The 25677-nt window shown below is 36.2% G+C and overlaps 1 protein-coding gene across 1 annotated transcript in view; it reads right to left on the reverse strand.

Moving 5' to 3' along the window:
- Nucleotides 1-25677, reverse strand: part of LOC116472181 (ovostatin homolog 2-like) — a 69452-nt gene that overhangs the window by 6939 nt on the left and 36836 nt on the right. The window contains 20 exon segments of the mRNA XM_058442139.1: nt 757-1007; nt 1767-1932; nt 3074-3148; nt 5149-5305; nt 5931-6012; nt 6772-6945; nt 7669-7752; nt 8541-8592; nt 9367-9485; nt 11041-11170; nt 11416-11644; nt 12078-12170; nt 13570-13718; nt 14533-14703; nt 20380-20529; nt 20889-21084; nt 23079-23320; nt 24015-24173; nt 24514-24623; nt 25373-25493. Coding sequence (XP_058298122.1) covers nt 757-1007; nt 1767-1932; nt 3074-3148; nt 5149-5305; nt 5931-6012; nt 6772-6945; nt 7669-7752; nt 8541-8592; nt 9367-9485; nt 11041-11170; nt 11416-11644; nt 12078-12170; nt 13570-13718; nt 14533-14703; nt 20380-20529; nt 20889-21084; nt 23079-23320; nt 24015-24173; nt 24514-24623; nt 25373-25493 — 2910 coding nt within the window.

The following is a 25677-nucleotide window of genomic DNA, read 5'->3' on the forward strand; positions in this document are numbered from 1 at the left end:
TTACTTCAACAAATGTTAATTATATTTTTACTTTCTAAAAATTTTTAATAAAATATAGTCTCTTTGGTTAAAAATGGTGTCAAAGCTTTTCTAAAAGTTAAGGCATTACATAATTCAGTGGCCCCTGTGGCTGCCATGGATAATTCTTTTTTTTCTGCTCATCTTCAAAGAAGGGAAGTCAGAATCAGGAAAAGATCTTTGGAAATTCATTAGCGTATGGTTTTACTCCGAAACTAAGACCAAACACAAAGAGAAATGAAGATTTTTCTCATGGAAATAAAACTGCTTTTTTGCATTTTCAATTTGTTTCCAAGTAAGGAAAAACATGTCACTGTTTCTCATATCCCCCATTTCTCCTGTTTTCCTTCTTTTCATTTGCTTTTCCCAGTGTATAGCCCACAGAACTAGAGAGAAAGCTTTCTTTTTGGCCCATATATAATTTGAACATAGTATCATCAGGTGTCTAATGTACCACCAAGAGTGGTGCTTATGACAAAAATGTCCTCTAGACTTATTCTATGTTTGCTGTGTGAATGAAGATACAAATGGTCATAAATTCCTGGAACAGGGGACCTCATTTCATTCATTTCTATTTAGAGGCTTCCTAGTAGAGTGCCTGATGCACAATAACTGGCCAATAAATAATTGTTGAGGAAATAAGATTAATAATATCGAAGATTCTTCTTCTCAGAAAGGATCTGTTGTGATAGCTTTACTATTAATATCTCACTCGTCATAGAGTTACAGCTTCTGCATTAAACATATTGTTATTAATATCAGGCCCACATTAATCACCTGAATGGAAGAAAAGCCTCCATGGGAATTCATCTGTTGGGCAAGCCACTGCACAATCTTACTAGCATAGGTGAGGTCAGGAATTTTCCGGGAAATGACAGCCAATAGCACATAGCAAGTCTTCTCAGTCTGGGCAGAAGTTTCCCAGGGAATAAAGGATGGAAATTCTTCTGTCTTGGGTTTCCTTTCTCTTTCCCAGTAGATGACATTATCTGAGAAAAAGGAAGAATTTTCACATAGTCTGTATAAAAGTCATGGGTTACACATAAAGAAGGATGCGAATTCCATTCCTGACCTCTGTTTGTGCTGAATTGTTCCCCTAAAATTATATGTTGAAGCCCTAACTCCAAGTACCTCAAAATGTGGCTGTATTTGGAGAAAAGACTTTTTAAAGAGGTGACTAAGTTAAAATGAAGCTTATGGGCCACAGTCCAATCTGACTGGTGCCCTTATGAGAAGAAAAATTTTGGACACACAAAAGGGAGAGCAGGGCTGTGCACGCAGAAAAGATCTTGTGAAGACAAAGGAAGAATATGGTCATCTGCAGGTGAAGAAACCACACTTTCAACACCTTGAACTTAGACTTCTAGCCTTCAGAGGCGTGAGAAAATAAACTTTTGTTGCTTAAGTCATCCAGTATGTGGTATTTTATGACAGCTATAGCAAACCACTACACCTTAAATAGCAACTTTCTAAGTAGCAGGTGATTAAGCTTCCCCAGTAGTTTTGATAGCCTATGGCTTGGTCACCAGGCTTGATTCCCCTCACATCACTCATTTGAGAGGAAGCTAGCATAAAGCAAAAGAGGAAAGTCTAGAATATGTAGTGTTCTTGAAAGGTATAAAGGCCACTGATAAATTCCATAAGAGAAATAGAAACATGCTGGTGAAGAGGGTATGTGACTGCTTAGAACGCTTCCTCACTGCACTCCAAGATCACCTCCATTAGCAACAATGAATAATAACGCTTACTTAGTTTTGTGGCAGATTGATCCAGGGTTTGGAGTAAAGATTCCACTTGCTTCTCTTTTCCAGCTAAGGCAAAAGCATAAGTTAGAATTGCATGATTGTAGCCATTAGTGACACCACTGTCCAATGCCGCTTCAAGGCAAAAGAGTGCGTTTCGTAGAGCAGGAAACTGTTGGTCAGGAAGAAGAATCATATATCGTAAACTGATACCCGAACATTCCATGAGCTTGTTGAACATTTAAACTAATAATTGTTTATAATATATATAATATATCCTCAAAGTACATTTTACATACAAATCCATCTATATATACACATATATTTTATCCTTCAAAAATATCATTAAAATAAATTTATAATGTCATTATTAGTACCTAAGCAATAATTTTTTTTTTGAGATAGGGTCTTGCTCTGTTACCCAGGCTGGAGTGCAGTGGCATGATCTCAGCTCACTGCAACCTCCACCTCCCAGGTTCAAGCGATTCTCCTGCCTCCATCTCCCGAGTAGCTGGGATCACAAGCATGCACCACCAAGCCCAGCTAATTTTTGTATTTTTAGTAGAGATAGGGTTTCACCATGTTGGCCAGGCTGGTCTTGAACTCCTGACCTCAGGTAATCCACCCACCTCAGCCTCCCAAAGTGCTTGGATTATAGGCATGAACCACCATGCCCGGCCCAATAAAATTTAGTAAGAAAATGGCAGTTTTTATATTTGATCAGTGATATTTTAGTTATGAATGTCTTCTATGCGGCAAAGCATCCAAACTTATCATAGGCCTAAGAGTTTTTTTTTTCAAATGCTTAAAATAGAGGCTTACATTTCTGAAGATAATTTTCAAGGTATACTAATGACCCTGACAATTTCTAGCATCTTAGTTCAGGAATAGATTTTGGAAATCTAACCTATGGATTGGGAGGTGGCTAGGGTGAACCACACTTGAGTTGAAAATGTTTACTCACTTATTGCTTAGAGAGAAACAGAATACTAGGCTATGGCTTTATTTAGAGCAGGGGTTCTCAATCTGAAATCCATGGCTGAACTTCAGGACAGACGTGAATGCCTGCAATTGTGTGAATAACTCGTTTTCATGTGCATATGCGTATTCTCCCTAGGCAGAAACCCAATCCTGTTTTTCAAAGCTGTCTATGAACGAAAGACAGTTTGAACAGCATGAATTTAAAGGGTGGTAATCAACTAAATGTTATCTCAGGGTTTCATCTAGTCTTAGAATCTCAAGTGACTCTAACTCTACAGTCTATTGAATGTGCATTCAGCTGACTGAAATCAGAAGATGACGGGAATCCATACAGTGAAATTGAGCCCAGCTTCAAAGAACATCCCAACAACATATGCAGTGAGTGAAATGTCCTCTTCATCTCCACCCTGAAAACAAAGGAACAATGAGTCATTCGGGACAGCAGAGCATAAAATAGCAAGTATTCTTTTGAAGTAAAACTAGGTATGAAAAAAATACTGGAACAAATACCATTATTCATAAAAACACCCGAACATGTGTAGTTTTTAAATTAGATGGTTAATAATCATACTATCTAAGCAAGAATTCATTCAGACTCTATGCAATAATTAAATCATAATTATTAAGTTGTTATAACAATTAATTTCAATCGTATTTATGTGGCCTGGTGTTAAGCATGCATTCTAAGGAATTCACAGGACTCTATTTGTCTCCACTTGGTATAAATCTGAAAAAAGCCAACAAAGAATTTCTAATGAGGTGAAGCAGAAAGTTGCCGTGAAGATTCCTGGAAATTCCTGAAAAAGCACCCTAGGAGGTCATCAGAATCAAGTCTCAGATTCTTACAGTGCAAAACGAGAAACTCATTTATAAATCATGTGGTTTGCAAACTGTGCATAAAAGTTCCATGGGGTACTTAAATCAACCAGCGTCTACACAGAGATTCTCGTCCAAAAAATTTGGGAACAAGACAGTGAAAAGCATTTTAATGGGTGCTCTAGTAACTGATGCCAATAGCATTCAGAATGGCATCTGGGATCTACTGATCTTGTACAAGCTTCCCATTTTATCTGTTTAAGCAAAGGACAACTCCTCTCTTCTTCAGAAAAGAAATATTTCTGAGAAACCAAGTGTTTAAGATGCAAATAACAGCATATGGTAGACACTAACATGAGGTATGAGGACTCTCAGTACATCTAAATTACAGCAAGTGGTATCACCATTCCTCTGCAGTGTAAGCTTTGATTTTTCCCTTGCATTTTTATTTCTCTCAACTCAAAACACACACAGACACCCACCAACACATCCACACACACAGATATTTAATTGTAGAGAAAATACTGGATAAGATCAGACAAACTGTAGCAGTAATCAGCAATGATTCACCAGTAATGAATCCAATAAGAAGAAAGATGTGCAGATGTTTTAGAAGAGAACGTGGGAAAGTTTTTGATTTTTCTACGAAGGAGCAAGAGCTCTTCTCCATCAGGGTCCTCCTGTTGTATGGAATAAGTTTGGAATACATTAAAAATACCACAAAGCAATTTGAATACAACTTGCATGCAAATTAAATATCATAGAGTGTCTGTTTTCATTCATATTTTGATGTGGATTAGATATGCATTCTGTGTTTCAAGAACAGGAGTGATGACTATGAGGAAGGATGCTGAAGAAAAAAGCTCAGGGTATTTCAGGGGCCATCAGAGCATGCTAAAATGCCTTGATAGATTTTGAGCAACCATAGGGAAAAAAAGGAGGGGAAAGGAGATAGAAGATGGGCTGGAGGTGGACAGGTATCTGCAAAGAAAGGAAGTTGGAAGGGAGGGATTTACGTAAATATGGACAGGAAAAGGGTTGGATTTTGCCAAGGATATACTTCACCTCATTTGTGCTTTGGCCCCGGGGCAAGCTTGGCTTTTGAATTTTGCCTTGAGAGGGTCTTAGAAAAACTTGCTTCATTGAAACAATATGAATTATTAGATATTCTCCCCAGAACTTTCTTGCCATTCATGGACAGGAATAAACTTTCCTTCCTCATATACTCACAGCCCTCTCCCTTTATACATTGACTGTCTCCAAATTTATGAAAGTTTCTTTTCTAGGTTCCCTTTCTCTCCCCTCCCTTCTATTTCTAGTTTAATTTCTGAAGAGGACTGACTCAGGAAGGACTACAGACTGAGTAAGGCAGACAAGAGACTCAGAAGGAGTCACATCCAGGCTGTGGTTAAACATGCACGAAGCAGGAATGGTGCTGCTGACCAACCCACCACAGGCCCAGGACTGCAGTGCCTCAGAAGGCTTCATATGCACAGGAAGAATATTCATATTCCAGATCAGGAAAGCCAGAGGCAGGGCAAGGCAGGCAATGCCCAGGAGCAAGGAAAGCCTGGTGCTTTTCCTCTCTCACCTCCCAGGCATGGTTGAAAAGCTGGCCATCATTCTTAAAGCAGCCGCTTGTTTTCTGTTGGCTTGAAAGCCAGATTAAGGTCTGTTTTTGAACATTTTCATCAATGAATACATACTTTTTCATTCTCTCCAATGTCTTAAAAGTAAGAGCACTAAGCCTGTAATACAAATCACCAAAGCAAAAGTTAGATAAAGAGGAAATGACAACGTCAGCAATTCCACAGTTTCATCACCATTGTTCCCTTTGAGTAAAGGATGCATTCAACTCATCTACTGTAAACCATCTTTATTGATAGTGGCTCTTTCCTTTGGGTCAGGAAAATATTATGACTAGCAATAAGTGGAAATTAGAGTAGGTAATTTTCAGCATGTCTGCACCCAAAGGTCCTGTTGTATAGCCCATTAGATTATCTGCACATGGAGAGAGAAATGATGTAATTAGGTATTTTGGGTCCTTCTAATTTCACTTTCCTGAATCTATATGGGACTCTGAGAAGCACAGAGTAAGATGTGCCCTCTTCGGTGGAGTTAGCCGGCTGTGCATGTATAGGGGCTGTCATGAAAGGATCACACTGCTGAGCAAATCGTCATGAGACTGAAGGTTTATTGTTGCATTAGGATTGGAATCACTGAATCTTTAGTTTTATCTATTTCTTCTCTGTAAATTAACTTTGAAACCCACTTTGCTTCCAAATCCCCACTGAACTCTATCCTCCTTCACCGCCTTGCAAGCCCTCCTCACGTAATTCCTATATTATACAAAATAAAACTTTTATGTCTCACCATATGCTTCCTTTCTGATTCTGCTGCCAAAACACACTATATGAACCATCAGAGTTTTTGAAAGATAACTGCCTTTGATAACCTAAAATAGAACATTGTAGGAAATTACTTTTTAACCTAAAAAAGTTACAAGAGAAAGAATAGTGCAGTGCAAGCCCTAGGTATTGGTGTTAGACACAAATCACTAGGATGATCATTTCTATTTGAACTTCTGAAACTCAGGTTCTGTATTCATAAGGGAGAAAAAATAATGCTTGCTTTATAGGATTTTGATCACAAGATAATACACATGGATATGTCTGGCTCAGTAATTGCCTCATCATTGGTACCTACTAACTATTCAGTATATTTCCCCTAAGGTCATTTTATTTCATTGTTATCTTTCTGAGAAGAAAAACCAAAGAAGATTATTTTATGCTCCTGGACTTCCTTAACCTCACATTTTACAACATTGGCCCTCTTTCTGTATACAAAGCCAATCACTTCACTGCAACAGACCACAGGTGAGCAAACAAAAACAAAAACAAACAGACATTGATAGATGAACCACTGACAACAACAACAAAAACAATAACAACAACAAACAAGGTAGCTTGCAAAATGCCAGCCATTAAAAAAAAATTAAGTGCATAGCTTGAAAACTTTGCAGCTGTAAATTATGAAGCTAGCTGACCGCACAGATTTTGAAGTCAAACAGAAAACAGAGATAGGACTGAGAGTTCCTCCATTCAGGTTCACTTTTCTTTCACCAGACTACTGCATAGAAACAGCTTATGACATCTTGGTATGAGTAACAATTGATTTCAACAATTATGGGCAGAAGTTACTTAAATCTTCTCACCATTAGATAAGAGAAAGAAAGCCTTAGATTGAACTTCCTCTGTCAGTTGCTCAGTAGATTTCAGATAGTCAAGAACATAAGTATCAGATGCTAGTAGGGCAGCATTCTGCTCTCCACTTCCATAGGGCATTTGGAGAACAACCAGATTCTGCATGGCAAGTCCTAGAATATCCCCTAAAAACAGGAAAAGCGGAAAGCTGTATTGTTTATAGTTGCCATCTCAGCATTAATAACTATAGACAAAAGAGGCATAGTGGAATAGGTAACATTTAAAATTGAGTCTAAATGGTGGAAACAAAGAAAGTTTTATGAAGCAATTTGAAAGAGGAGATAGCCATGAAGGGTGAAGTTAAACTGCTATGAAAAATATTTCTGAAAATCTCATTACCAGAGAGAGGAGGAAGTTAGGAGAATGTGTTTGTTTGCTTGTTTGCTAGTTTTTTTTTAAATCAATCAATCCTATGAATTACAAAGTGTAATCCATCCCTTCCAAGAGATGTTCATGTTAATAACAGACAAAGAAGTTTGCCTTTTGTATCAACAACAAAAATTTCTCCTTTTACTGAGAAAACTCCCATCATCATTAACAGGCAAAGTTAATTCAATTCTCCAAGAGGTGAATTTAATATTTCACATTAATGATTATAAAGAAACTCTTGCTTTCTGAACACTAGTTACCATATACCCAAGCTAGGGTTTCCTGGGAATATAGGTCTGGAAACGGTACTGTAATCCCTTCAGATCCCATCAGGAAATATAGAGGATGATCTGAACAATAATTCCCTCTAATTGATAGCTTAGGAAAATATCTCTATTCTGTTATTTTAAGGATTTTTTAAAGACCACCTCAACCAAGATTTTCAAATCATAGTGAAACACAAAATTTAATCAACTTACCCACAACAGTGAAAAAGCCTCTGGCTGACCCTTCTACTACATCGTTTGGCAAGTCCAAAACTTCCTGCTTGGAGGCTTTGGCACCTAGAATGAAAATATTGATTTAAAAAACGTGATGGCTTCTTTATATCAGCAGATTCGGGGGATAAACGTATTGGAAATAAGATTCCATTACTTATTTTGATTTTACAAGTTGTTTATTATGGGAGATGAAGTTGGGAATTTGACCTAGTTTAGGAGAACAGTGCATTCAGAAAATGGCATTTAAATCTGCGCAACAGATTGTGGTCCCCGTTCTTCACTGGTTTAGTGCCTGAACTATTTATGTACGAAAAAAATGTAAAAACGACACTGACTGTAACGCATAAAACAACACATGCAAAGGGTAAAGCTTGAAGACTCTGATGAGGGAGTATAATCAGATCACCATCAACCAGGTAAAATAATACCCCTCATGGCCATAAAACCGGAGACTGAGGGGCAGGGGCAGTGATCTATCTATGGGTTATTTTATCCTAAGATTACAAAAGGCAAGATTATATTATGTGCTATTGGGCCTCAATCCTGATAACCCATTGTCCAATATTGTGTGACAACCATATCATAAGAGGAGCTAAGAATACACATGATGAAAAAAAAATAGGTAGGGGCAGACCAACCTCAGAAAGTGAACTAAAAACCACCTCCTGAATATGCTTTTTGATGGCTAAAATTATACCATAAAGATAAAGCACGAAACACAAGAATCCTCCATGAGCTATTTAAAGTGAAATCACAGGGCACATGGACTCATGTGGAAGGAGAGGACATGAACTGATTCTCTTGGTGAATTTTATTTAGGACTAATTTGACTTCCTAAAAGTTCCTCTTACCTTCTGTACAGATAAGGAAACTCTGAGTCCTTTCCTTTTCAATACCTTCAGGCTGTCAAAAAGTAACACAAACAAGCACAGAAGAATGAGTCAAGGTCCTCTGTCCATGAAGGAAAAGTGATTAAGCACCAGCTCACTTAAGCATGACTGGTGCAAGTTTATCTCTGAGAGAAGATCCAAATCATGGTCCCCTTTTGTTCATATCTGGAAGGCACGGGACATCACCAGCACCCATTTGAGCCCCTGTGTTCTGTAGGCTGGACAGGCATAATCTTGATGTCATTGTGGGACACTCCCAGCTCCCCTGATCCTGTATAGCATCTCCAGTAAACAACTAAAAGTGCTTTGTGGAGCAGGGATGTGCCAAGAGGCAAATCAAGGGTGTTCCTCTGACAAGTGCTGATTTTTTTTTTTTTTTTTTTTTTGAGGCGGAGTCTCGCTCTGTCGCCCAGGCTGGAGTGCCTGATTCTTGTTGAGGATGACGGGAACTGCACGGGAGTGTAGGACAAGTAGATTTGTCTCTTGAATTTGAGAATCGGAAAAAGAGAAGGAAGAGAAATAGGTGTACAGGAAACATCTTGACTCAGAAACAAACAAAAAATTGTCAAGTCTGTTTCAAGTGTTAAGTTTTACTATCCTGGGTGAGGTATTAATTAAAGAAAGGATGAACTTTATGCTGTTTTAATTCATTTAAAATGGCATGTCTTGTGTCAAAAGTAAATGTTGTCAACTAATTAAGTCTCTTCAATGAGAAGGTCTTTTAATACAGAACCTCTTAGATGTCTGTTTCTTTTCAGGAAAAGCTTGATGGTTTGCATATCCATACCTCTACCAAGAAGCTTTTGACCACAGTGTCTTTCCAGTTTAGCTTTTGCTGCTCCATTCCTTCATTTGGGCAAGCACTGCTTTGTTTGGACTCAGCAACTACAGTGATATTCACTTTACCTGGAAGACATTCCCAGATATAAATTAAATTGATCATTGGTCCCTTCTGTAATGAGAAATGACAAGAGTCTGTGACCCATGTCTTGAATTGGATTAACCAAATTCTATCATTAAGTTGGTACTTAGAACAAAATAACTTGTTTCTTCTCCTTCCTAGGTATAATGTGGTAGCTTCCATTTCACCTGTTCCATGATTTTCATGATTCCTTACATTAAATGATAAATTTACTTAATGAAAACTTAAGAAATTTTAGGAAAAGTAACATTCTACAAGTTGTCTGAGTCAATTTCTTGATATTGATTGTTTATAAAGGTTACTTATGACAATATAGGCTAATAATGTCAGCTAAGTAGGGCTCCTAACTTCCCAAGATCAAGCAAACATAGTAAAATATGATATAGTAGATAGGCACTGGATTGAAATAATGTCCTAGCAAGGACATTATTAAACTTCCTGATTTCACATTATATAATTAGAACTGATCTCCAGTGTCCTTGCTTGTAAAAATTAGAGGACTGAAAACAATCATTGTTTAAGGTTATTATTATTTACATGACTATATACCAATATACATAACTAATATATTGTTCTTTCTGTTGTTGTTGTGTTTTATTTGTTTCTCTGTCTCAGGAAGCTTGCTATTTCACTCTTAAAACTGTGTCTTTGACTTAATGTCATAAAACTATACAAGTTGGTACAGTATTCTATCTCAATTGCCAAGGTAGGATTTTGAAGACCTTGTGCAGTAGAAATATTAAGAAACTTCAAATCTAATAGAAAAATAGTCTGAGAACAGCATCACAACTGAGCTAAAATAATCTCATAGATATATTATTTGCTGTTAAAATAATACAATGAATATAGGACATTAAAGAAAATTTGACTATTTTTTAAAAGTAGTGATTAAAAGTATCACACACATTATATCTAGCATTCCTTGTTTACTAGAGTTTTAAACTTTTTCCATTCCATGTATTTTCAATATTTCAATAGGAGACAAGTTTATTTTTCCATCTTGCAGATAGCATAGGCACTAAGACAATACTCTCAGTTTTTGATCTCAATCCAATCATTTAGTGATTTTGGTATCCCCATGGCACATCTAGTAAATTTACAAACCTGACAGTTCCCTAACTGGTCATTGTGATGCAGCAGCAATTTTTGTGAAGGTGGCCTGGGTTCATGATGGCAGGTGAAGAACCCAGTGAGAAGTCAAATAATTAAGGTGGCATTAATGATAACATGGCCTTCATTTGGGATATGGCATATGCCAAACATGTAGTCCGTGATAGGTCATGCAAGTTAGCATTTCTATTGTATTTTAATTACATTATGCTTTTGTAAAAATGAATGGTGGTTTTGATCTACACAGCATTAACAACCAGAAATTAGATTACTATAGATTAGAATTTCTAATGGAGAATTTACAGTAAGAATTTTAAAAATGTGAGGGAGAAAATCATGTTTGTATAGACAATTTAAGGAAAATAAATGGAGACAATAAATATGGGCTGGTTTTCTATGAGTGACTGGTGTAGACAGATAGCTGCTTACCCAATTTCTTAGGTATAATAGTCCAGACGTTTGTTTTCCTCCCTCCAGCTTGGTTAATCTCACTGCCATTGATTTTCAAGGTATTAATATTTGCTGCATAATTGTGAGACTCCTCCACTTGAACAGAAATCTAAGAAAGCAATCATGGCAATGAGAAGAGCACTGAAACACACATCTCTATGAAATGCCATGCTCAATACAATGTTTAAACTGTCACTGTGAATGAAAGCAATTGTATTTGTTTGAGGAATATGGACCTAAGTCTTATACCCTTATAGTAGCATTTTGCATTTGAGGATAAAGAGAATACGGAAATATTAAGAAATATTTTAGCTTTGTTAGATTTTTGCCTCCAGATCAAACAGAACAACTCACCTCTACACATGTATTCAGGTAGTTGAAGACATTGACAATCAAATCAAATTGTTCATTTTGAACAACCGAAAAGGGTGAGGCAATTTCAATAAAGAAAGGTTGGGAGACTTCTAGAGTGGTTGTAGAGGAAACACCAAATCCAACGTCGCCATTCACACAAAAGCCACTTGCCTCCCATTGGGTTATCGTATCAGGAATGAGGAACGAAAGATTGGCAGAGCCTGAGGAACTGGAAGAAGAGGTTATCAGTAAAACACATTCTTTGTCTGAACCAAGAACTTAAAATTAAGTGCAGAGCAAGCAGAAAAGTATTGATTGAAGCTCAAAAGTGAGTTATATTGTTTGGATGGGGCATTAGATAAAAATGAGAGCTGGATTTTTATAAAATTTGAGTATAGAAAGGTCATTTTTCCTTAAACGCCACATTTTTTTTTTTTGATTGGGGCAGGTTAAATCTGTCTGCATAAAATGAATAGAAGAGAAACTCTTGGTGAAGGGAAAACAATGCTAGAGAAAAAAATAAAATGTATGATAAGTACATGCAAATCAATGATACATATTTTACAAATATGGTACTGTTTTATATACCCAGGAATGAAAGTGAAGAAAGAAAAAGAAAATAGAAATAAAGACACATAGGAGAGAAAATGGTTAAAACTCACTCGACACTGACGAGGTCCCAAATCCATGTCTCTGGGAAGTTTGTTCTTACTGTTTGAATTATAGCCTGTTCTACATAGTCAGCATTCTTCTCTCTGATTCCACTAGCTAAAAAAAAAAAGGAAGAAGTACCTTATTCAGACCTTGGACTCTGCAAATTATGGTCTATATATTACCAGGGTATAAGGTCTCCATAAAACACCTCACTTTCCTGTATCACAGTCACTTACTATGACTGTTTTCCTGTATCACCATACATTGCCTGTTCCTACACACAGTCAGGTACCACATAATGACATTGTGATCAATGACAGACCACTTAGACTATAGTGGTCCCATAAGGTTATAATGGAGCTGAAAAATTCCTACCACCTATTGACATCAAAGCCATCATAACGTTGTAGTGCAACGCATTGGTCATGGGTTTGTGGTGATGCTGGTGTAAACAAACCTACTGCACTGCCAGTCCTATAAAAATATAGCAGACACAATTCTGTACAGTACATAATACTTGATAATGATGACTATGTTACCGGTTTTTGTGCTTACTATACTATACTGTTTACGTTTAGAGTGTACTGTTCTTACTTATCAAAAAAATTAACTGCAAAACAGCTTCAGGCAGGTCCTTCAGGAGGTGTTCCAGAAGAAGGCATTGCTATCATAGATGATGACAGCTCCATGTGTGTTATTGCCCCTGAAGAACTTTCAGTGGTACAAGATGTGGAGGTAGAAGACAGTGATATTGATGATCCTGACCTTGTATAGGCCTAGACTAATGTGTGTGTTTGCGTCTTCGTTTTTAACAAAAAAGTATAAAATTAAAGAAAATTAAAAAATAGGAAAAAGCTTATAGAATAAGAATGTAAAGAAAGAAAATATATTTGTACCCTGACTCACACAGAGTAACTTTTAACCTTGCAAGCTCCATGCATGGGAAGTGCCCTATATAAAAGTACAACTTTTTTCATCTTGTATACCACATTTTCACCGTGCCTTTTCCATGTTTAGCAATGATTAGACACACAAATAGTTACCATCGTGTTACAACTGCCTACAGTATTCAGTATAGTCACATGCTGTGGAGGTTTGTAGCCTAGGAAAAAGAGGCTCTACCACATAGCCTGGGTGTGTTGCAGGCTACAGCATCTAGGTTTGTGTAAGTATACTCCATGATGTTCGCACAACAATATCCCCTAACAATGCATTTTTCAGAACAAACTCTCCATCACTAAGTGAAGTATGATTGTATTGCTGACATTGTATTTTATCAATAAAAATAAACTACATCTCAAATCTGAAGCTAATTTCTTGTTATAGCCAAAAGCATGTCTAGTCTGTCTTATTCTGCTTTATCCAACTATAGGATGTCTAATTGTAGCCAAAAACATGGCATAATTCACATATAAAATTCCAAAATTGTATAGTTTATCCCAAATACACTAAATTCCGCAAACTGGTTTGGTCATCCCCCAACAAAAAATGTAAGATTACCTACATGCAATTCTAGATGGAACACTATGCATCGGACCATAATTTTCTGTTTCTAGATAAAGCGACTTAGGGAGTGGCAGCCTTCTCTCCATCACACATACTTCTGGTTTTCGGTAATGGAGATTGGTAAAGACTTTTAGACCCATGTTCTTTAAAGAAACAAACAACAAAAATATTGTTCATTCTTTTCATGCAAGAAATATAAAAGGCCTACTATTTATATTGTAAAGATAAATGGATCATAAGTATCCATATTTTCTGTGTTAACAAAGGCCTGAGAAGTTACAAGTCAACTTACCTCTATTTGACTTATGGAAAATCCCTAATTTAGAGAAAAAATGATAATCACTATGATTTATCTAGCACTTATGTGCTAGCATTTTTCTAAGTATTTTCCATTATTCTCCATTTCATCCTAAGTGGAAAATACTTATGAGATCAGCACTATCATTACCCTAATTAACATCAAACACATACACACACACACACATACACACACACACACACGGCACACTCAGTAAATTAAAGAGCTGGAACCTGATAAAGTCTGTCTGATTCAATATCCCTTTTCTTACACACTTGTGACGTTAATTATAAAGATTATTTCATGGAAGGCTCAGCATGTCTCATTAATGGCCTAGGGATATCTGGAGTCCACACTGTCTTGGCCTCTTGATTTGACTATCTTTGCATAAGATTTATTGTATTAATTGGAGACTGTCTTTTTTTTTTAAGTGAGATTTTGTAATTATAGCTACATGATTTATTTTCAGCAGAAAATTTTAAAATCAACAAAATTAATATCTCCTTTTTATAAAACAATTTCTATGTACTCTATTGGCAGATTACAGATACGAATCTCAAAGTATAGGAAGAAAACTACATAATTAAGAAAACATCAATATGCATTATGAGTACTAAAAATTGAGATAAAATATTTTCCAAAATCCTTAGTGATCTTACCCTGACAATATTATAGATGTCTCCATCCCCATAGTTGCTTACAGGCGTGTAATATAAACCATTGTAGAACATATCCCTCTGAGGAATGCAAGGGTCTTCCTTGCCATCATCCAGATTGAGGCCACGGTAGAAATAACCGTACAGCTCTATACTTGGAACCATGTTATACACCTATGAGAAAAAATATTTCCCAATAATTTTAAGCGCTTCTTTTAAAATTACAAAATTGGCGAATTGTGTACTGTACCATTTATTCCTATTCTTTTCTTTAAGAGCATGGCCATCATATTTAATCCAGTATTTTCACATAAGCTCATCCTTTCGAAGGAGCAAACCAGTTTTGTTTTAGGCAACTGATGTCATGTTCACAGAATTTCTCAGCTTAAGTGCAGGATTTAAGACAGAATGTAAGAAAGCAATGCCTGACTATTGATTAATCCAAGGCCCGTTGTACAGACAATCAATTATGATGCTGGAATTTCTAAGTCTGGAGAATAATCTTAGCTGACTGATTTTAAATCTTCTTACATAACCTTCCAAAGAAAACATAAAACCAACAAAGAGAACAAGTAATGATACTCATGACTAATATCTTTAACATTACTACGATATAGAGAATACCATGATCTTCAAATTATTTCTTAGTAGAGAAACAAACACCAAATTCCAAGAGAGCTTCTACTGCTATTGCAGAGGGAAGGCTTAAGAGACTGCAGAGAAAAAGAGAGCAGAATGGCACCGAGAAATGAGAAGAAACACACACCAAGTCCACTCCAGGTAAGAGAAGGTCTAGCATTGTTAAAAATACAAATCATAGTTTTCGGACTCAACAGTTCCCAGTACAGCACACAGGGAAAGGGCTTGGAATGAATGGGCCTGGAAGTGGAAGCTTCCAAAAAACATGGCTAATGGGAAATAATCAGATCACAAGAGGAGGTATGCAGACCCTTGGAGACAGGGAATTTGAAAAAGAGAAGGATGTCATAGGATAAAATAACTCCCTCCACCCTCATTTCCATCACCAACATTTTAAAAATAATGCATTTTACTAAAAAAAAATAGGAAGGGCACTCTTCACCTATGAACACCCTGCACAAAATATCAAGAATTGGAAAAAATCAACTCCATACAAAGCTGCTGTAAGAGAAAATAGGAAATGCAAACCAAAACATTTCAGCTAATGAAACTTCTCCACTAAAGTCACTAAGTAAATAAATAAGTAAACAAAAGCCAGACCAAAATAATTTAACATGAATGAAATATTCTTAAGCATGTATTTGGGGTATTTAAAAGGCAGCATGAATCAGAAATTCAATTAAGAAAATAAAGAAATGGACAAAACCCAAGAAGAAATAAAATGAGGCTTTATTGAACTCAGGAAAACTAGACAAAATTATATCATAAATAAACTCTAAAGTATAAGGACATCAAGAGAAAATTGTTCAGAGAGAACTTTAAAAGCAGCATAGAGGGAAAAAAAGGAATAAAATGAGAAAGAATGAATTAAAACAAGTCACAGGCAAAGTGATTGAATTGGAAAGCAGGTAAGGAAGATCCAACAAATGTACAGAGATTTTTTAGAACCAAAAAAATGGAAAGACTAATATTTACAATTATAATTCAGAGGAAATCTGAAAATAAAAGAAGATTTGAGTTTACATATTGCATGACTCCACTGTGTACCTGGCAAAACTTCTACAGAATAATACGTTCTTACTGAAACTATTAGATTAAAGTATAAAGGGGAAAAAACATTCAAGGCCTTGAGACATAAAGATAAAGTAGCCCACAATGGAAAATGAATTAAACTAATGTCAGCACTATTAAAAGCCATATTCAAAGCAAGTCAATAGTAAGGCAGCATTTCAAAGAAATTTTAAAATGTATAAACCAAAGATTTAATATACAAATACCTGTCCTTCATTTATTAAGGCTTTAGAAAAAATAATTCTGAATGTGAAAATGTCAGAGAATTCTATACTTATGTGATATCCTGAGGACTCTGGTAGAAAATGCACTTTTTAAAAATTTTTATTTATTTATTTTTGAGACAGGGTCCCATTCCCTTGCCCAGGCTGAAGCGCAGTGGTATGATAATGGCTCACAGGAACCCCCATCTCCCAGGCTCAAGCAATCTTCCTCCCCAGCCTCCTGGAGAATGAGCTTTATGTAACCAAAAGATGACTAGGCAATTAGTAAAACTTGATGAATAGGAGAAATAACACAGAATGTAAACATTACATATTCTGACAAAAAAGGAAAGATGCAACGATAAAATGAGAGAAGAGGGAGAGAAAAGTGGAAACTAGAGATTACTGACTATTGTGTAGGTAGCAGTTAAGACTCAAAGATGAAAAATAACTGACCAGATTTTTGGTTTTTTTTTTTTGAGAGGGAGTCTTGCTCTGTCGCCCAGGCTGGCGTGCGGTGGCGCGATCTCGGCTCACTGCAAGCTCTGCCTCCCAGGTTCTTGCAATTCTCCTGCCTCAGCCTCCTGAGTAGCTGGGACTACAGGCACCTGCCACCACGCCCGGCTAATTTTTTAATATTTTTAGTAGATACGGGGTTTCACCGTGTTAGCCAGGATGGTCTCAATCTCCTGACCTCGTGATCCGCCCACCTTGGCCTCCCAAAGTGCTGGAATTACAGGTGTGAGCCACCATGCCCGGCCATAACTAACTAGATATTAAGGTTAAGCAAGAAAAAATGAGATTAGGATATTAGGATATTATAAAATATGTAAATATAAAAATAACCACTAAAATAAAAATTCAACCTAGCCTGAATACTCAAAGAAGCTTTAAGCAAGATAACAAAAAACAAACATAAAAGCTAAAGAAATAAAGTTGCTTTAAATAAAATACAGAATCATAAGAAAAATAGTATGATAGAGCTGAGGCCTAACACATACATCATATCAATAGAGTGAACAGATTTTATTCTCCTTTAAAAGACAAAGATATGTATATTTAAAACAAAACCCAATGCTGTACTTGATACAAAGGACAAGTGAAGTGCATATTTCAAAAGGTGAAATCCAAAGGAAAAGTAAAGGAAAATAACAAGAATGCAAAGGCTGCAATCCTCCTGTTATCGGAAATCATAGAAGTAAGGCCAAAAGACATCAAACAAGACAGAGAAGAATACTTACTGCTAAAAGCTGCAATTCATAATAAAGGCACAACAGTTATGATTATCTATGCAGAAACTACAGCAGATGCAAGAAGAAGCAGAGCACTATTCATAGGGTATTTTAACACACCACTCAGCAGAAGAAGGTTAAATAAATTTTACAAAATAAGTAAGAATACAAAGGATCAAAATAATCCAACCTCGTGGATAGAAAACAAACTGATCATAGAGACTATATCTTCTCAACACATGAGATATATTCGTAAAAACTCATTATATATTTGGGCACAAAAATATACCGGTGCAAATATTGCTGACCATGAAGATATAGAACTTGAAATTTAAAAGAAAACTCTAAAATAAATTCCTTTTTACATGAAAATTATCAAGTACTCCAGTAAGTAAATTTTCAGTGAAAGGGTTAATACAAACAGAAATTACAGAATTTCTGAAAAATAAAAATGGTGCAATTGCTTTGTATCAGGATCTATGAGATACTTCAAAAGTAGAAATCATGGAAAAACTTATAGGCTTAAAAACACCTAGCCCAATAAAATAAATCAATGAAAATGAAGTAAATTTCTAAGTGAAAAAGCTAAAAATAACAACAAAATACAGCACCAGTAAGGAAATAATAAAGATAAAAATAGAAATTAATGGTGGAGTAGCAAAAAACCTCATATCATATTACATCACATTAATAAATTAAAATTATATGTTTTTGGAAAACTCAGCAAAATAGGTAAATCACTAACTAATCTAACAAGGAAGAAAAAGTAGCTATCTGCTTAGGAACAAAAGAAAAACAACTTCTTCCATGACTCAGTTTTCAGCCTCATTTTTTGTCCTTTTAGCATCGTGAATTGGGGTCCTGAGTTGTTTGTATTTTTCTTTCACAATAGACTGATGCATGTAACCTAGTCTCAAACGATTCAGAAAAAATTGAAATGCCATAAACTGTGTGTGTGTGTGTGTGTGTGTGTGTGTGTGTGTCTGTGTGTATAGGGGTAGAGAGAGTGAGAAAGAGAAAACATGTATGGCAAAATGTTCACAAACTGGTGAATCACGTCAAGGGTACATGGGGAGTTCTCTGTGTAATTCTTGCACTTTTAAAAATTATTTAAAACTAAAAACTAAGCTTACATAAGATAATACAAAAAATAACAAACTTATAGAATATAAATTGGAATTCACTCATTTATAGAACTTCACTTGATTTATACTATTAATATAGCTATCGATAATAAACAAGGGTAACCTCTTTTGGCTCTGATATATTGAGACCCCTGAAAATGCCTCTAGAATTTTCTTTTTGCGGTCCCTTGATGGTGTTTTCTTGAGGCAGTTTTCCTAAGATATTGCCACCTCCAACTGTAGAAAGAATGAGCAGAAGCTATTTACTCTGAATCCATGAAACTCTCAAGGGAAAAAAAAGTGTGTGTGTGTGTGTGTGTGTAAATATATATGTTTATATACATATATATACACATACTCCTTTTTTTTCTTTGAGACAAGGTCTCGCTGTGTCACCCAGGATGGAGTGTAGTGGCACAATCTTGGTTCACTGCAACCTCTGCCCCCGCCAGGGCTCAAGTGATCCTCCCATGTCAATCTCCCAAGTTTCTGAGATCACAGGTGCACACCACTGTGCCTTGCTCATTTTTTATATTTTTGGGAGAGACAGAGTCTCATCATGTTGTGCAGGCTGGCCTCGACCTCTTGAGCACAAACGATCTGCCCGCCTTGGCCTCCCAAAGTGCTGGGATTACAGGTGTGAGCACAGCACACGGCCATATTCCATATTTATAGATAAATTTATCCTTTATTTGTTGATGCCTCCTCAGATTCTGAAAGCTTCTAACTAAAAGTATTTTTGTTCCCTGTAATAGAAAATTTAAATGTATTTATGTTTTGCATTGAGAAAAATATATTTTATAAAATGATCCATAGTTATTCAATATTATTACTGAATTCTATAATTTTATATTTAAAACTGGACTTACTACAGAATGTTGAAAGCAAAATACAAAACTGTATTTTTTGGTGAGATCTCAATTTTGTAAAATATATATGCCTTCAGAAAAGAGATTTGAAAAATTACAGCAAAACTATAAAGATGCCTAAGTGTTAGGACTATAAATGATTTTAAAGATTTCCTTCTTTATGTCTTTGTATACTTTGCACATTTTCTATATTATACAGGTATAATATTAATCAGAAAAAATTAAATTATTAAATTAGATTTAAATATGATCATAAATTTCAATAGTTATTTATATGTAATTGTGTCAGAAATAAATGGAAAATATCCAACAATCATTAACCGAAATAAATTTGATGTGAACTTTTGGAATTCCAGGTCTGGAAATGTTTAAGAAAATACAATATCCATTTATAGATAATAACTTTACACTGAATCCAAGCATATCCTTGAACATAGAGATTTCATTTCATTCCAGGTTTCCACATCTGTGATTACACCTATGACTTTTAAAAATCACAGTTGTAAAATTCCTAAACTGTTATAATTATCTATCAAATTCTGTATTGTTATAAGCATGTTCTTAGGATAGCCAAGAAAAATAAGTGTATAATCCATGAAGGAACAAAGGAAGAAAACATTCAATATTTTCAACATGTTCAAGACATCATCTGAAGGGTAAGACTTCTGGGAGTCCAGAGAAACATGAAAAACGAGGAAGTCAGAGAGCTTACACTTTCAGCTGACAGCTGTTGTTCAGACTTCAGTAGAACGACGCTCCTATCCACAGCCCGGAGGGCACAGAATGAGTCAGGGGCCGCTTGAAGATAGAGACTAGCATTGGAGCCAGGTAGGCCCTGCTCTTTAGAGAACTTTATGTTAACCTAAAGTAGAGAAAAAGAAGAGATGAGAGTAGAGACCATTTTATGTAAAGATGAATGATCTCAATACATTTAATCTCTCCTGAATAAATCCTTATAGATTTCTGTACTGTATTTCCCCTGCCCACTCTCACCCTCAGCTCTCTTTGCAGGAGACCCCCTTCACCACCCTGCTGCCGTCTCAGGATTGGCACTGCTGCCAAAGATCATGCATTGTGTTTGGTGATTCTCGCATCCCCTAATAATTCAATTATGCCAGCGCTGAGTGTGAGTTTCCCACGTGAAGGTGATAGTAGTCAGACGAGAAGACAGCAGGGAGCAAACTGTTCCACTTCTCAGGCCAGAAATAGGAGAAACATCACCTTGTGTTTAAAGCACTTGTCAATCTGGAATCTGACACTGTCAGCCACAATTTCCCCACTGGGGTGAAGGGTGTAGACAAACAGGACAGCTGCAGGAGCCAGATCAGCACTGATGCTGATTGGGAATGAGAAGTTTCCATTCCAGGCTGTGTAAATAGGAGACGAAGAGACACAATGCTGAAAGTTTCCTGAATCACTGGTACGCTTAGATAAAAGAGAACGGCTCATGGACAGAAAGAGTAAATTGGGCCCTGTTTTCAAGACAAATAAATCAAATAATAGGAAGTACATATACAAATAAAGAAGACTGCATAATTTAGATAATAACAATACTGGGATTTTGTATATCACTTTTCTAATGTACTCAATGATCTGCCAATAAAAGAAACAGGTAGAACTCTCCTTCATCAAGACATTTAGTAGCTTCCCTCAGGCTGTGCTAACTATTCCCTTCATCCACAAATTGAAATAAGTGCTCGTTCTAACTTCTTTTCACTATATGTATATATACACATACATATGCACACACACATATACACACACACACATATATGTTTGACTATATATAAAAATATATTTTCTAAATATATATAATTCCCATATATAGAATGTCTATATTTCCTTAATAAGAAAAAATGAAGTTAGAGTACATATTTTAAAATGAATATATTATATATACCTTTGTTTCTGATTTCCTTTTGTTCACTGAGTAAGATAGCTCCTTTGACCATCATCTGTGTGGAACAAAGAAAACATAACATGCAATATATTATCTAATGTCATCATATTCTCATATTGCGATTAGGTAATTTATTACTTAATGGTAATTCTGTTCCATAAGATAGGGTAGCTTCCACAAGAAAATAGTAAAAATAGACTTTGCATAAATTGGAAAAGAGCAGAGAAAATGACTAAAATTGATTGAGATTCTATTATATACTGGAAACTTTGTAAACTATGTGCAATGCACTGTATAAAGTGGCACATAAAGCTCTGAAATTGTCAAGGCTGTCCGGTTTCAAATACGCTTTTGCCTGCTCATTAACTTTGTGACTTAAGACATGATGTTTCACTTGTTTGCCTCTGTTCCATTGTCTGTAAAATGGAGATATCTATAGGCTGATTAAATGAGTTAACACATATACAAACCTTATAACAGTGCCTGACACAGAACACTTACCCTAAGAGGTAAGTCTTATAATCTCCAATTACACTGTACGCGTGAGGAAGCCAAGGGTTAAAGAGTTCAAGCAATCCGTCCAAGATGCACTAACTTGCATGCTAACTAGGAGAGGGTGGGGGATTCAAGTTAATGTCTTAATTTCCAGGTCTGTGTCTTTTCACTCTTCTACAGGTCTTAGAGCAGAAGTCCCCAATCCCCAGGCTGTGTACCGGTAGGTACCTGTCCATGGCCTGTCAGGTACTAGGCCACACAGCAGGAGGTGAGCAGTGTGGTGAGCAAGCATTACCACCTGAGCTCCTGTCAGATCAGCAGTAGTAGTAGATTCTCATGAGAGCACAAGCCCTGCTGTGAACTGCACATGTGAGGGATCTAGGTTGCACGCTCCTTATGAGAATCTAATGCCTAATAATCTGTCACTGTCTCCCATCACCACCAGATAGGACCATCTAGCTGCAGGAAAACAAGCACAGGGTTCTTACTGATTCCACATTATGGTGAGTATGTAAAATAATAGAAATAAAGTGAACAATAAATGCAATATGCTTGAATCATCCTGAAGCCATCCCACCATCCCCCTCAATCTGTGGAAAAATTATCTTCCATGAAGCCAGTCCCTGGTGCCACAAAGGTTTGGGGCTACTCCTTAGAAAGACAGAATGGACAGAACCAAGAGAACAAAGTCCTTTTACTTCTTATCAAAATAAGCTTTCCATCTTACTTTCTGGCATCTGCCCAATATTTTACTATTACGGAGTGTCATAAATACTTGATATGAGTTACATTTGAATGCTTAAACAAGCAGACTCTGAACAGCAAGTTCTTCAACCTTAGGGAAACTTAAATTGCCTTAGATCATTCTCTGTGTTTGTTTGTTGTTAATGGATCGAACAGTATTCACCAGCAAAGTGAGAAAGCTGCCCTTACTCTGGTCACCGTGGCATGACTGATGCATGCTTTCTAAGCTGTGCTAAGCAGATGTGCAATTGAACAGGATTCCAAGAACCCACTGACTGAGACTCACCAAATAGAAGAACTTTACATTGGAATCATCCTCATATGCTTCACTGTTTAGGGAGTAATGCACAGTAACAACCTTCTGTTGATTACATTCAAGCTGCTTTGGTTCAGGAACAATCTTCAGGAAGCTGTTGGTTCGGGAGTAAAAGCGTGAGACTAAGAAGTGAGCATCCAAGTACTGAGGCGTCAACCAGCTGGGAAGATAGCAGCTCTTAGGTCGAACATATGTGGCCTGAGATGACAAAAGAAAGTGAGGGGTCTTAGCATCATGACATCCAAAGACAGTTGTTACTGAGAATGGAGGCTTCTCAACTCTCCAGAGTAGGGAGGAATCTCAGCTTGTGGCTGACATTTTAATGTTAAGTTATTGGAATCAAAATAATAATGGCACTTTGCTCTTTGTATACAAAACGTGACCATGAAAGATTGTGTAAATATTTCATTAGACTGATGGTGAATTGTTGTGTTTTTTTACTCTTTAATTGAAGCCACAGAATTGGGCTTCAGTTCTGTTTCTTTCAGCTACATGTGAACACTGACAAATTATTTAACTGCAAAATTCTGTTTAAGCAGCAGAAAATAAACAGAAAGTATAAGATCTCCCCTATCTATGCATGAAATGATCTGAAGAAGAAAGTCAAATCATCCTCATGAGCTACTTCTTGTTTCCTAGAGGAAAATATTAGTTGTTAGCAAATTTATAACAATCGTGATAGACTTTTAGCTTCTCATCCTCTCGAACAAGTATTCTCATATATTATTTAGTGAACAAGCAAATTATATAAAATAAGCTACATTTTAAATTTTCTTTAAAATATATTCTATATACAAGTTATCTTTTGAGATATTCCTAATGTTTAACATTTCTGATATCCAAATCCTCTGTGGGATGTCTAATGGTCTACTTCTGTTCTTTGATGTCTTACTTTTAGGTTGAACTCTGGATCAAATATGTCTGAAGTGTCAATGGCAAATTGAGCTTCGCCATTCTCATCTGTAGTGTAATTTCCTATAAATTCATCATTGAGCTCCAGTTGCAACAACTTGTTCACCATAGGTACATTATTGGGACCTGAAAATTTAAGCTGTACAAGAAAAGAATAATTAATATGACTTAAAACACAAAATGTTTACATTTTTACAGAGAAATAGTTTTCTACTCATAAATGTGATCCCTTATCATTTTCCTAAATTCAACAGACAGAAAGATGCTCTATTAAATACATAGATATATAATATAAAGTATGGAAAAAACTATAATGTTATCTATTGCTTCTTTCAGTCTAGGACATTTTCTAGCACCTCAGACATAGTAATGCTTAAAATGTATTATAAAAGTAGGAAAAAAGTGACCAGAAATTTTCGAAGGGTAATCTATGATCCAAGAAAATGAAATGGAAGCATGTATTCTTTAGTCAAACCTACAGTTCCAAAATAAGAAATCCCTCTTCTATAGAAAGTATCCATGTTCTCAAAGTTTACAGTTCCAAGCAATTGAGTGATAAAAACTGAGGTCTTCTCACTGATCTGCACACCTGTAAGGAATGATGAACACAGCAGAGTGAAACATGTTTAAGTTACCATCCACAGCAATATAAATGTGACCAGCTTGCCCAGTGTGAGTAGCATCATGATATTGATCAAGTATGCTTATATGGAGCACTTTACAATGACATAATCACAACACCTTTTTAAATAACAAGAAATAATTAGTAGTTAAATCTGATTTTCCCACTCCAAATTAAATAATTAATCTCTTTCTCCCTTCTTTTTTTTTTTTTTTTTTTTTTTTTGAGACTGAGTCTTGGTCTGTCACCCAGGCTGGAGGCTGGAGTGCAATGGCACGATCTCAGCTCACTGCAACCTCCGCCTCCTGGGTTCAAACGATTCTCATGCCTCAGCCTCTGGAGTTGCTGGGATTACAGGCACTCACCATCATGCCCGGCTAATTTTTTGTATTTTTGTAGAGACGGGGTTTCACCATGCTGGCCAAGCTGATTTTGAACTTCTGACCTCAGGTGATCCACCTGCCTCAGCCTCCCAAAGTGCTGGGATTACAGGCGTGAGCTACCACGCCCGGCCTCTTCTTTCATTCTTTTAACAAATACTTATTGAACACTCACTCTGAGCAATCTTGTAAATTTTTCAGTAATAATTTTTGCACTTGCAACTATTCCCAGTTGTATTAAATTAGAAATAATTAATCTGAATTTTGTACTTAGTGCTAACTCAACAAGCTTCTCCCAGTAAGTTGCCATATATCCCCAGGTTGTCCAAAAAATACAGTCATTACCTGTCCCAAATTCTGTAACAATTACAGCGACATGAAATGTCATGAATAATCCCGAACGGTAGAGTTGGAAGACTTTTGTATTTACAATTTGAGAAACACAGCCATTTTCCAACTGAAAAATAAAAAGAAGGTATAATTAAAATGTTAGAGACCCAAGAGGTTTTTTTAAAGTGTCTTTTAAAAATATGTTTTTTGCACAAATATATTACCATCCCCACCCCGTGCCATGGCTCTACCTCATAAACTTGTCAAAATGGCCAAAGAATTAAAAGAGGAGAAGGAGGAGGTGAATATTT

Source organism: Hylobates moloch, unplaced genomic scaffold, assembly GCF_009828535.3.
Source record: "Hylobates moloch isolate HMO894 unplaced genomic scaffold, HMol_V3 SCAFFOLD_8, whole genome shotgun sequence".
Taxonomy (NCBI): Eukaryota; Metazoa; Chordata; class Mammalia; order Primates; family Hylobatidae; genus Hylobates; species Hylobates moloch.